Genomic DNA, 13,013 nt, shown 5'->3' on the forward strand with positions numbered 1-13,013 from the left:
CTTTTTAATGAGCTATGTTCAGAGCCCAAAAGACAACCTTAAATTCTCCAGATTTCTTGACTTTGTACATGAGCAAGAAAGAAATAAGTCTCAGCACTGTCACGTACATAGAGATTTTGTTAAGAGAACTCTTCAAATGTGCATTGTTTGTTGTTTAGCTCAATACAACAGATGTTTTTTTAAAATCAAGCTTCCTAATGAATTCATGCACTCGTCAGAGAACTATTAGTTCTGCTAGTGTGCATTCAGCAGTGGAATATAGTTCAAATGTACACTGTGGCCTTTTCTCATTCCTTCCTGCTGACCTCATAGGATTCAGGCGGACATATCTAAAGCCAGAAAACAATCTGACAGGAAGAATGTTTTGGCAAAACCACACATTTGTGAACTTGCCATATTTTAAGCAAGACAATCCATGAGAGGAATGCATCACAAAATGAAACATACCCCAAAACTCGTACAATTATTTTGGCACTAGGCCTATGATTGAAATGTCAGATGTTAGCTCAGTGCTGAAGTACAATAAACTGAAGCTATAAGGGCAACACAGCTGAATACATCAGCATTTGAAATTGCTGCAATATACTACTAAGCAAGCTACGTAAGAAAAAAGAACAAGAGTAGGCCATACAGCCCCTCGAGCTTGTTCTGCCACTCAATAATACCTCGGCTGATTTTCTACCTCAACTCCATTGTCACACTCTTTCCCCAGTTATTATTTGATTTCCTTAGTATCTAACAATCTGTCTTATATACTCGGTTACTCAGTAACCGAGCTTCCATGACCCTTTGAGGGAGAAAATTTCAAAGAATCACAGTCCTCTGAGTGAAAATCTCTCCTCATCTCAGTGATGAAGTGATAAATATCCTGAAACTACGTCCCCTGACAGGATCTACCTTGCGAGGCACTTCAAGAAATTTGTGTTTTAATGAGGTCACCACCATTTTTCTAAGCTCCAGAGAATATAGGCCACTCTACTTGTCGATGCTTTGCAAAACGGAATATCTTTTGACAACGCGTACAATTAATGTTTAAATAGAACTGATTTTGTGAAAAGGTGTTTGACAAACCTTCCCTTGAATTCCACAAGGAAAGCTGGAAGGGATATGTCATTTTTTCATAGGACATTGTCTGCTGTGATGCAGTGATGTACTGCAACATACTGTATGCTAGTTTGCCATATATTGATAAACAAAGAAAAATATTCCGTCCAATATAAATTCTGCCCTTTAAATAACACCTTTCATTAAAAAGTGAATATTTACTACCAAACAATATCGTAACTCTGTGGGTGATACTGTAAGGGGAATAGATAGGCATTTCTGCCATTACAAACGAGACTCCAGGATGGTATGCTGCCTCCCTGGTGCTAGGGTCAAGGATGTCTTGGAGCAGCTATAGGACATTTTGAAGGAGGAGGGCGAACCCCCAGCGGTTGTAGTATACATTGGTACAAATGACATAGGCAAAACAAGGGATGAGCTCCTAAAAGCAGAATATAGGGAGTTGGAAGCAAGCTGAAAAGTAGGACCTCAAAGGTAGTGATCTCAGGACTACTACCTGTGCCACATGCTAGTCAGAGTAGAAACAGCAGGATACATAGGATGAATGTGTGGCAGAAAAGATAGTGTGAGGGAGAGAGTTTCAGATTCCGAGGGCATTGAGAACAGTCCTGGGGGAGGTAAGACATTTACTAACTGGACAGGTTATATCTGGGCAGGATCGGATGTCATTGGGGATTACTTGCTAGACTGGTTGGGGAGGGTTTAAACTAATATGGCAGGGGGATGGGAACCTTTGCAAGGATTCAGAGCAGGGGGAATTAAGACCAAGAGGAAAAGCCAGTACAGAGAATAAGGAAAGTGATAGGCAGAGAAATCAGCGGCCAGAATCAGATAAAGACAAAGTAAAAAATAGTGGGAAAGGGAAAAGAAATGTTAAAAGTGCCCACCTTAGGTTTTGTACCTGAATGCTCAGAGCAATCAAAACAACATGGATGAATTAGTTGCACAGATAGATGGAAAGGGGTATGGTATAGCAGGCATTACGGAGACATGGCTCCAAGGTCAGCAAGGATGGGAACTAAGCACTGAGGGCCATTCAACGTTCAGACGGGAAGGAAAGGTGGTGGAGTTGCATTGTTGATCAATATATATTAAGAAAAAGATATTAGCATAGATGATGTAGAATCTGTTTGGCCCAAGTTAAGAAACAAGGGGCAAAAAACATTTGCGGGGGGTGGGTATACAGACCAACAAACTGTTGTGTAATATTGGGAAATCAGAGATGCATGAATTAAAGGAACATCTGTGATTATGGGCTTCTTTAATCTGCACATAGATTGAGAGAGTTAAATTAGTCACAGTACAATAGAGGGGGAATTTCTGGAGTGCATACAGGATGGTTTTCTGGAACAATATGTTGTGCAGCCAACAAGGGAATAGGCCATCTTGGATGGGTGTTGTGCAAGAGAAAGGATTAGTTGGCAATCTAGTTGTCAGAGAACTCTTGGAAACAAGTGACGATAATATGGTGGAATTCTTTGTCAAGGTGGCGAATGATGTAGTTGGTTCTGAAGCCAGGGTCCTGAATCTCAATAAAGGTAGCTATGATGGTATATGGCATGAATTGGCCATGATGGACTAGGAAACATTACTAAAGAAATGACAGTGAACAGGCAATGGCAGGCAATTAAAGAACGAATAGGTGAACTCCAGAAATTGTTTACTCCTGTTTGACGCAGAAGTGGTAAGGGGATTGTGGCCAAACCATGGCTTACAAGGAAATTAGAGATAGTATCAGATCAAAGAAAGAAGCATACACATTGGCAAGAAAAGCAATACACCTGAGGATTGAGAGCAGTTTAAAGTTCAGCAAAGGAGGACCAAGGGATTGATTAAGAAGGGAAAAACGGAGTATGAAAGTAACTAATGAGGAACATAAAAACTTACTGTAAAAGTTTTGATGGATATGTAAAGGGAAAAAAGACTGACAAAAATGAAATAATAGTCAGAAACAGGAGAATTCATAATGGGGAATAACGAAATGGCTGAGGAATTAAATTTGTACTTTGCTTCAGTCTTTGCAAAGGAAGAATGAATGATGTACCAGAAGTTCTGAGAGAAGCAAGGTTTAGTGAGGAGCTGAAGGAAATCAGCATTAGTAGAGAAATGGTTTTGGGGAAATTGATGGGATTGAAGGTGGATAAATCTCCATGTCCTGATAATCTTCATCCCAGAGTATGTCATGAAGAAAGTAGGTCTAGCTCTGGGGATTAAAGGAATCAAGGGATATGGTGGGAAGGCGAGATCAGGATATTGAGTTTGATGATCAGCCATGATCAAAATAACTGGTGGAGCATGCCTGAAGGGCTGAATGGCCTACTTCTGCTTCTAGTTTCTATGTTTTCTATGATATCACTGTGATGTAGAAGAGGTTGTCAGCAGTAATGACGTCATATTGTTCACTTTTAAGATCTGAACTTCATTAAAACGAACCCTTTGAAATTGACATCTCCTTCAAAGGTGGACAGTATGCTGCAAAGATGGCCAGCAAAGGTCAGATGAATAGCCCTATGTTTTCTAGAATTCTTCACTGTCTACCAGAGAAAAAAGGGCACATCACTGATGAAACGTGCTAACTATACATATCCTTATATCATCAGAATACATTCCTGAACTAAACATTTTTTGAAACAGAGGCCCACAAATTTGCCCATGATGGAGAGCCATGGTGAAACTAGAGGGACTGAGTGAGCTTTGCAAGTCCCACCTCTGAATGGAGCACTTTCAATTTTCCTGGAGACAGGAATGGGGACATATTTTGCCAGTGCACTGTTTATGGCGACAGCTTACCATTTAAATTACCTGTTACCTGCATTAAAGTCGGATTTTGGTAGTTTAGGAACATGAAACTCAAAGTATGCAGGTTAGACCTAGTAAGGAGGTTTGAAATATGTGGATTTGTTTGGAGACCTAAAGTATCCCTTTAGACCTAGTTCACTCACACCTTTGGTTGAGGTAAGGTGCACTCTGGGGTAGGTCTAATGCCCTTTGGAATTTTTTGTAAAGCATAAATTTGTATAAGAAGTGTATAAACTTGTTACTGTCAGGCTCATTGGAACTGTCAACAGACCTGTCAAAATCAACTTTCAAAACTGTCATAAGCATCTGTCAAGGGGACCTGTCAAAGAAAGCTGTCGGAACTGTCAAGAGGATTTACCAAAGGCAGTTGTCAGAAGTGTCAAAAGGACTTGCCAAAAGCATTTGTCAAAGGGAGCAGTCAAGCTGTCAAGAAAGAAGTCCTGCCCTATAACTTTTTAAATAATGTCCGGAGTGTTAGAAAAATAGACTGTTTGCAATTTCACTTCTGTTGATATTCACCTAAGTGCTGAAAGACTGATTTCACAACCACCTATTATCACAGTAGGATGTCTGCCATTTCACAATTTACTTGGCAGCTAGAAATAATTATAGAACATAGAACATAGAACATTACAGCGCGGAACAGGCCCTTCGGCCCACAATGTTGCGCCGACCAGTCTTATTTTTAAAAAAAAACATTGACCCTCTAATCTAAACCAATCCCTTTTCGTCCATAAACCTATCCACCAATCTCTTAAACACCCCCAAACTAGGCGCATTTACAACTGCAGCAGGCAGGGCATTCCAGTCCCTCACCACCCTCTGGGTAAAGAACCTGCCCCTGACATCCGTCCTATAACTACCCCCCCTTAATTTAAAGCCATGCCCCCTCGTGCTAGATTTCTCCATCCGAGGAAACAGGCTATCTCCATCCGAGGAAACAGGCTATCACCATCCACCCTATCTAAACCTCTAATCATCTTATATGTTTCTATAAGATCCCCTCTTAGCCGCCTTCTTTCCAGTGAAAACAACCCCAAATCCCTCAGTCTCTCCTCATAGGACCTCCCCTGCATACCAGGCAACATCCTGGTAAACCTCCTCTGCACCCTCTCCAAAGCCTCCACATCCTTCCTGTAATGTGGGGACCAGAACTGCACACAGTACTCCAAGTGCGGCCGCACCAGAGTTGTGTACAGTTGCAACATGACGCTGCGACTCCTAAATTCAATCCCCCTACCAATAAACGCCAAGACACCGTACGCCTTCTTAACAACCTTATCTACTTGATTCCCAACTTTCAGGGATCTATGTACACATACACCTAGATCCCTCTGCTCCTCCACTCTATTCAAAGTCCTCCCGTTAGCCCTATACTCAACACATCTGTTATTCCTACCGAAATGGATTACCTCACACTTCTAGACTGATATTGGTCTATTGCTTCCAATGCTTGTTGCTATAAGGGACTGCAGATTTGAATTAAACATTTGTCGTCACAAGGCTTTATGTACTTGAAGGAATTTAAAAGTAGTAAAGGAATTTTTATGAATGAGAGTTCTTTTCAATAAAATTAAGTCCATAGTGGATACTTCGAACATTATTTTACAGAACTTAATTTTATCTCATCCTTGCATGCATCCTGAAGTCTTCCCCCATGGTGGCAATTGGGTGAGTTGCCATTGTAGGTGCAAGGGAAAAGGGTGATGGGTGGGAAGGCATGAATGGGCATGGGGATATAAAGGACATAGGGAATGGAGAGGCAATGAGGACCCACGGGGTTGTTTGGGGATCACAACAAGGCATGAGTGGTAGACAAGAGGAGGGTCACAGGAGTGGATGGTGGGAACACCGTGGCATGAAGATCATGATGGGCCATAAGAGGGGGGCTGGAGTATGAGGCAACATGCGTTGTCATGGTGGGGCATGGGGAATGCATGTCGGGAATGAAGGGGGTGAGTTCTGAGGGTTGGTGAGTTGTTTCATCTTTAAATATTTATTTTAAAACTTTGGAATAGTGCTAGTCCTCTGAGGCTGGCCTTCCACCCAGCCTGCTTCTGCACCCAGCAGCCGCCTCAGTTCTTCCGGATTACCCACCCTAACTTTTAATCCAGCCTACCCCCTGGACTGAAAATCTGACATTGGGCAACCATTTTTAAACTTTGAATTTGTGGAGCCTGGAATTCTCCCATTGCAGCACACCTGATGTGGGAGTGAAAATCTGGGTAAAGAAGGATGAAGGTCTTAAAACAATAAACCAGGATGTGGCTAATCAACTAAAGACTGCTGTCATATTTGGAAAAGGAACTGTCATTGTGAGGCAGCCATGTTTGCCCCTTTGTAATCTTCAAGTGCTACCTGTAGAAAGATCCAGCAGCAGAAGTGGCAGTAACACCTGCAAGTTAAAAATAACACCATGTGGGATGCAAGCCTGTTCATTTCCAGGCCCAACAATACAGCAAACTTGCAGCAAGTTCAACCATTTGATGGCGATGGAGTGTAGCAACTTCTTGCAAGCTGTGCCCAGCACAGACATTAATTCAATCTTTTACTCTTGTTTTATGCTTTCAAAGCTCTACTCCATCAGATTTCTGAATGGACCCACCTTATAATAAGTTGATTTTTCTCAAATCCCGAGCTATGACTGTAACACTACATTCTGTACCCTCTCCTCTCCTTCTCTATGTAGGGTATTATTTGTCTGTATAGTGCAATAAACAATACTTCTTACTATATACCAATACGTGTGACAATAATAAATCAATTCAAATCAAATCGAAAGGAAATCCTCAAAATGACTTTGGCTGTTCAATTCATCAAATTGTACTTTAGGAGATGAAGATGTCTTTTTGTAGGCCTGCAATGCATGTTTTCCAGATTTTGACCATCATGTGACTTTTGTTTATAGTTAATGCTTATAACTTGTAAAACTGCACTGATATCTTCAACTGTACTTTCTTTGAGTGTTTGTGCATGTGTACTTAAGTGAATAAGTGCAATAGTGATCGTTTTCAGTTTGAATGTTTAAATAAATAATCATCTTCCTTTCTGTAAACCCACAAAAAGCTTGCTGCTAGATTCAAACTGTCCACAAATACAGGGGTTAAAAACACACACATATCTTTCTCTCAAAAGATTACTGATTGTGAACAGTGGAAAGGGAATCAGGATTTTAGTTCTCTCTCACCCTGCCTCTAAACACTGTTGCCAAAAAAAAATTGAAAAGTATGTTTTACAAAGAGACAGTCTCTTTAAGTACTTGAATTGAACTTAACACCATGAATGTTCTCTGTATTTCACAGTCCTGTTCAACTTCAATGTATTGATTTGACTTGATTTATTGTCACTTGTACTGGGATACAGTGAAAAGCATTGTTTCTTGCTATGCAAAACATAGCATTCATGAAGTACATAAGGGAAAAGGAAAGGATAGGGTGCAGAATGTAGTTTACAATTAATATGTAGGGTGAAGAGAAAGATCAGCTTAATATATGATAGGACCATTCAAAAGTTTGATGACAGCAGGGAAAAAGCTGTTCTTGAGTCTGTTGGTATGTGCTTTCACACTTCCTTATCTTAGTGAGACATATTCTGCAATATTGCAGCTCTTTACCAATAACTATAGTATTCAAACTCCTTTCTGAATTACAAAAGACAACTCCACATAATGGATCTCAGCTGGGGCAGCAGTAGAGGTACTAAAATTAGCTTCAATGCTCTGAGCTGGGAGACAAAAAAAAATCAATCTGGCTTTAAGCTCCTATTCACAACCTAGCCTCTCTGCCGGAAAGTGCTGTGTAAGGGTCTGGGTACAGCGTATGTTTGGACATTATGCCCTCCATAACTGGACTCCTTCCTCACTATCTGGTCTTCCACATTAAAAATGGCTAATTAGTGGATGCTGCCAGTTCCCATGGCACCAGAACCCGTATCCTGGAGGCAAGGGGAGAACGGTGAAGTTGTTATAAATTCCCTCATGTAAATCAGGTAACAACATTTTAAAATACCGTAATCCTTCATCAGAGAAGAACTCGCTCTCAAAATCAGCCAAGTTGCAAGATTGCTATTTTTAATCACCAAGAGCATAGACTTAAGTATCGCCTTTCATTAACTTTTCATCAGCAAACATAATGAACTTCAGGAACCCACTGATAATGTAAACTGTCATCGGTACAAACCTAAGAAGCCCCTGTACCATAAATGCTTTCTCATTCTAGCCTTTTAGAGGAATGCTAGATCCAGTAATCTTTTCTGCTTTTTCTAGCAGTACCATTCTCTCAGCAGCCTTAATAATCATAATTTAGGCAAATAAGTAGGGGGTACTGTTGTAACAAGTACAGGATAGCATGGTCTAGCTGCTTAAGAATTTATTTCCAGAGTAACAGAGCTAGTCTTGCTTAGGTAAGGGCAGCTGAGAATGACAAACACATTGATGAAGCACGGGTTTTATAATTTTAATTATCTCTGATAGTTCTAATTGTCTGGCCTTAGACTCTTTACACTGACAGGATTCTGTTTTTGATAGACAACCTCCATTTAGCATATTTTAATATATCAAACTAGAGGTTATTTTCACCAAGAATCGTTCCATTGGCTCAGTTCAGTGCAACTGAAAAATAAATCCTCGATAGTTGCATTCCTTACAATCGCACATTGAGAGACTGCAGACTGGCTGACTGACTGAGCGAGAGTGAAGGATAAAGGCATGGAAATGAAAGAGGTTCAAAGTCGGTTACAAAACAGCGTTATCAGACTGGGTTCTGAATAAACTGCACCACAAATTGGGTATGAACATACACAGAATATGAAAATGATTCTGATTTTTCAAAACATTGATTCCTTCCTGCAGAACTGTAATTTTCTTCTTGCATAATATTGCAAAGACTTTCAATAACAAAGACAGCTAAGTCTTCAATAGTGCTTGTATCGCAGCAAAACATCCCAAAGTGTTCACAGGGGCATTAACGAACACAGTTTATCACTGAGCAACATTTGGAGATATGAGAAATATTGAGCAAAAGCTTGAAAAATAGTAGATTTGAAGAAACATTTAAAAAAAAATAGAGACATAGAGAGGCAGAGAGGTTTAGTGAGGAAATTCTTGAACCTGGGAAAGGAAGGGCAAGAGGCCCATCACATGAAGCAGATGACAGGAGGCTTAAATATGTTGTTCAGGATACCATGCCAATTGTAGGAATCAGTTGCAATTTTCAAGTACAAACAGGTGGAGTGTGCACCTATAATTCTGTGTCCATTTATCCGAGATGCTCAATAACCTAACCAAGAAATGTTTACTTTTTTTTATACTGTAGGGCCACAAAAAGAATCCTGCACTATTACTGAGCTTTTACCCCAGCATCTCCGCTCTCCCCACTTTCCCCTCAGGGCTCTAATCATTGTCCAATTTCCTCTAACTGGCATGCTGCAGGAAGGTACCTGGAACTAATCAGAGGCATTGAACCAAGGCCGGGCCCCCAAAGGTCTTGGGTTTTATCCCAGGAAGGACAGACAGGTGGCTGATAGTGCCGCTTTGTCCACTCTGCGTCCATTTTCAGAGAAAGCCATGGATCGCACCCTTCTTTGTCCCTACCCACTGTCTGCGAAGAAATGCTAAAAATGGAAGAGATTTTTTGATGAGCCTGCCTGTGTTCCAAAACTGGCCAGCTTACTCCACTGGGCAGAAATAGAATTTGGCTACAGAACCAAAAAACACTGCTGTGCTTTTGGAACCTCTACCACCATGATTATCATTCTTCCAGTATGGATGGAGCCAGTAATACAAAAGGGCACTGCTGCCTGCAAGAGCAGACAGAGCATTTGGTCACATTTATTCAACAGCTCTGTTGAATTCAATCATTTAACATTTCAAACTCTAATTGGAAAAGAAACAATTAGCACAGTGTGTGTGGAGCAGTGAATTGCAGTACCCTCATTCAGGACAGAATTTCTGCTTTAATTAAATTCTACTGCCAAATTATATTACCAGTTCTGGCTGTTAAAAATATTCATTTATTTGTGGCTCTTCTTTGTAGCAGCCACTTAATTTTGGTGGCTTTTAAGTGCTATTAAATGTCTATTACCCTTTGCTTCAGAATACTCATTAAACATTTTGCAATCCATCCTTTTGCTATCACCAAACAAGGTTTTCATAACCTTCAGCCAGTAGTAGACAGCAAATAAAAATAAATATACAGAACTGAGGAATACCACCTAATTCTCCTCAATAATTTGACTTATAAACAATAAAATTCTTAACCTTCATACCTGCAACTGTTAACTGGCCATTTAATAGCCTCAATAACCAAAGGCCTGACATTGAACCCATAATATGGAGACAGGTTGGCGGGGGTTGGGGGGTGGGGGAGGTGTGAGGTGGGAGGTGGTGGGGGTGCTGCTAGTGGCAAGGCAGCTTGCTGTCAAGGCAGTTTGCTGGTAAGCCATTATATTTTGTGTACTCTGCCCCCTCCATTTCAAATATGAAATACGGTGAGAGGGACCTTAAGATTCACCCCATTTGATAATATTTTGTATTCACACAGAACATATGGATAGGAGGCAGCTGCTGCCCTTAGTTGAAGAGTAAATAACGAGGGGACATCATTTTAAGGTGAGGGGCAGGAGGTTTAGAGAGGATTTGAGGAGACATTTTTTTCACCCAGAAGGTGGTGGGAGTCTGGAATGCGCTGTCTGGAAGGCTAATTGAGGTGGGAAACCTCACAACCTTTAACAGGTACGCGGATGAGCACTTGAAAATCTCATAACATTTAATGCTCTGAGCCAAGTGTTAGAGAGTGGGATTAATGTAGATTTAGTTTAATTTTGTTAGTGCAAACTTGATGCGCAGAAGGCCCTCTTCTGTATGACTCTATCGCCGGAATTCTATCTGGCCCGCTAAGGAATCAGAGCGGGCGAGGACTGGACCGTTGAAACGACAGGACTGTTGACTACAGGCGGGAATTTCTGGTCTTGTTCGAGCAAGGCCATAAAATCGCGCCCTATGACTATAAAATTGGGGGGTGGATGGTGAGGAAAGACAGAAAATACAGTTATGCTATAGATAATTACACATAAATCTATGGCATGAATGTTATTGAATACATGATACAAGCCCCTGTTGAGTAATATGTGGCAATCTGCTTCTTACACAAGCTGAAGACATCTTGCTGCAATTCAAAGAACATATTAAAGTTACAGGAAGGTTTGGAATAACTTACTGCTGGTTGCATAACATATGGTTGATGAGGCATCCATGATGTACTCTGGACCTGTGTGGAAAATAAACCTAATTAGCCAAGTAAATTAAGAATAAAATAAGTGGATCAAAGACTCTAGCGTGCAAATGTTCAGTCGCTTAACACAGAGGGTTGTATAGTCCTCTTGTTGCAGTTCAAAAGAATAGAGCTCTTAAATTGGCAGAACTTGAGAAATGTGTTTATAAATTGGAATCAGTGACATGTTAAAAAGCTAATGCTTGTGATTTCATTTACTGTAGAATTGTCAAGAAAAAAGTAAAATCATAGCTGATCTCCACCTCATTCAGTTTCCATCCTATCCCTTATTTATCCCCTTTGCTTTTATCTTAAACATACTCAATGACTGAGCATTTACACTTCTCTGCTGTAGAGAATTCCAGGTTCACAAAGCAATGACCCGTAGGTTCGAAGTTCTTCCGGAATGGAAATATTTTCTCAGCATCTACCCTGTCAAGTCCCTTAAGAATCTTGTGTGTTTCAAAAGTTCACATCTCCTCCAGGGAACAGGCCTGGTTGACTCAATCCCTCTTCATAGGATAACCCGCCTATCCAAGGAATCCATCCAGTGAACATTTGTTGCAAATATATTCTTCATTAAGAAGACCAAAGCTGTACACAATACTGTGGATATGATTCTCATCTATGCTTAGTATAACTGCAGTAAGATTTCCTTACCCTTATCAATCCCATTTATAATAAAAGCTCACACATCATTTGCTTTCCTAATTGTTAGCTGTGCTTCTTGCAATTCATATACAAGGACAACCAGATCCCTCTAAATGCCAACATTTTCCAGTCTCTCACCATTTAAAAATATTCTGTTTTTCTATTTGTAAGACCAACAGTTCTTCACATTAGATGGCTCCTTCATCATTCCCACCTGCTCATTGAACTGGTCTATGTCCCTCCACAACTTTCTTGCATCCTTCTCATTTACATCCCTACCTAGCTTTGTAAAATCAGCAAACTTGAATATATTACATTCAGTCCCTCAGCTAAATACCCTTTATTGGTAGAGGTTCTAAACAGCTGAGGCCCAAGCACTTTTCCTTGTAAACTCTGCTGGTTACAGTCCACTAACCTGAAAATGACCTGTTCATTCCTACTATCTATTTTCCATGAGGATCATTTAAGAATTTGAGGAATTCTGGAAGATCAAAATCAATGCATTCACTATCCATACAACCACCTCTTTTAAATCCTTTGGGTGTAGGCCATCATGTTGGGGGGATTTGTTAACTTTTAATCACATTAATTTTTCCATTACTGTTGTAGTTCATGGAGTCCTGTCTCCTTGCTTTGCTCCATGCTTGCAGGTTGGTGGGCCTTAAGCTATGTATAACCAATTGTCTCTTCAAATGGAACAAGATGCCTATGGTCATCTGTGGACTATGACTAACTAATAAGAACTATTATTTATTTATTAATACTAATAAGTTTCTCAGTCTCTTTAGACTCTTAGTTCTCTATTTCCAGACTTTTTTTGTGTCTTCTAACCTTGAGGACAGATACAAAGGGCAAATTTTATTGAAGGGGATGAGAATGTGACTTGGGAAAGTTCTAAACTCCACACTCCATTTCTGTAAAAGAGGCTCCTGCCCACTATTTAATCACGCCAGAGAGACAAATGCAACAGAAGCTGTTAGAACAGATGATCAGACATTTTTTTTTCAGATGGTCTCATTCTGAATGCTTGGTTTGAGCTCCAAGAATGACTAATGCAACTGACTCTCAACAGGCAATGCTGATAAGGCTGAGAAGGCAAGTTCGTTTGATTGACATCTTTATTACTTTATAATAACCTGATCTTTCTTTGACATGGTTTATACAGATTAAGAGGTGCAAAATAGATAAAAGCTTCTGCCATTGATACTATGAATGGCTGTGATTGATTGG

At 40.3% G+C, this 13,013-nt stretch overlaps 1 protein-coding gene across 4 annotated transcripts in view; it reads right to left on the minus strand.

The window, feature by feature from the left end:
• LOC145354743 (RNA-binding motif, single-stranded-interacting protein 3) overlaps positions 1-13,013 on the minus strand; it is a 615,155-nt gene that overhangs the window by 68,315 nt on the left and 533,827 nt on the right. For 2 of the 4 annotated variants that reach the window (XM_080206195.1, XM_080206206.1), the window contains exon 10: positions 11,079-11,129. The exons of the other annotated variants lie outside the window; for them this stretch is intronic. In XM_080206195.1, coding sequence (XP_080062321.1) covers positions 11,079-11,129 — 51 coding nt within the window. The remainder of the gene's footprint in view (positions 1-11,078; positions 11,130-13,013) is intronic. 4 annotated transcript variants of the gene reach the window in all.

Source organism: Carcharhinus amblyrhynchos, chromosome 2 (assembly GCF_965287045.1).
Source record: "Carcharhinus amblyrhynchos chromosome 2, sCarAmb.v2.hapA, whole genome shotgun sequence".
Taxonomy (NCBI): Eukaryota; Metazoa; Chordata; class Chondrichthyes; order Carcharhiniformes; family Carcharhinidae; genus Carcharhinus; species Carcharhinus amblyrhynchos.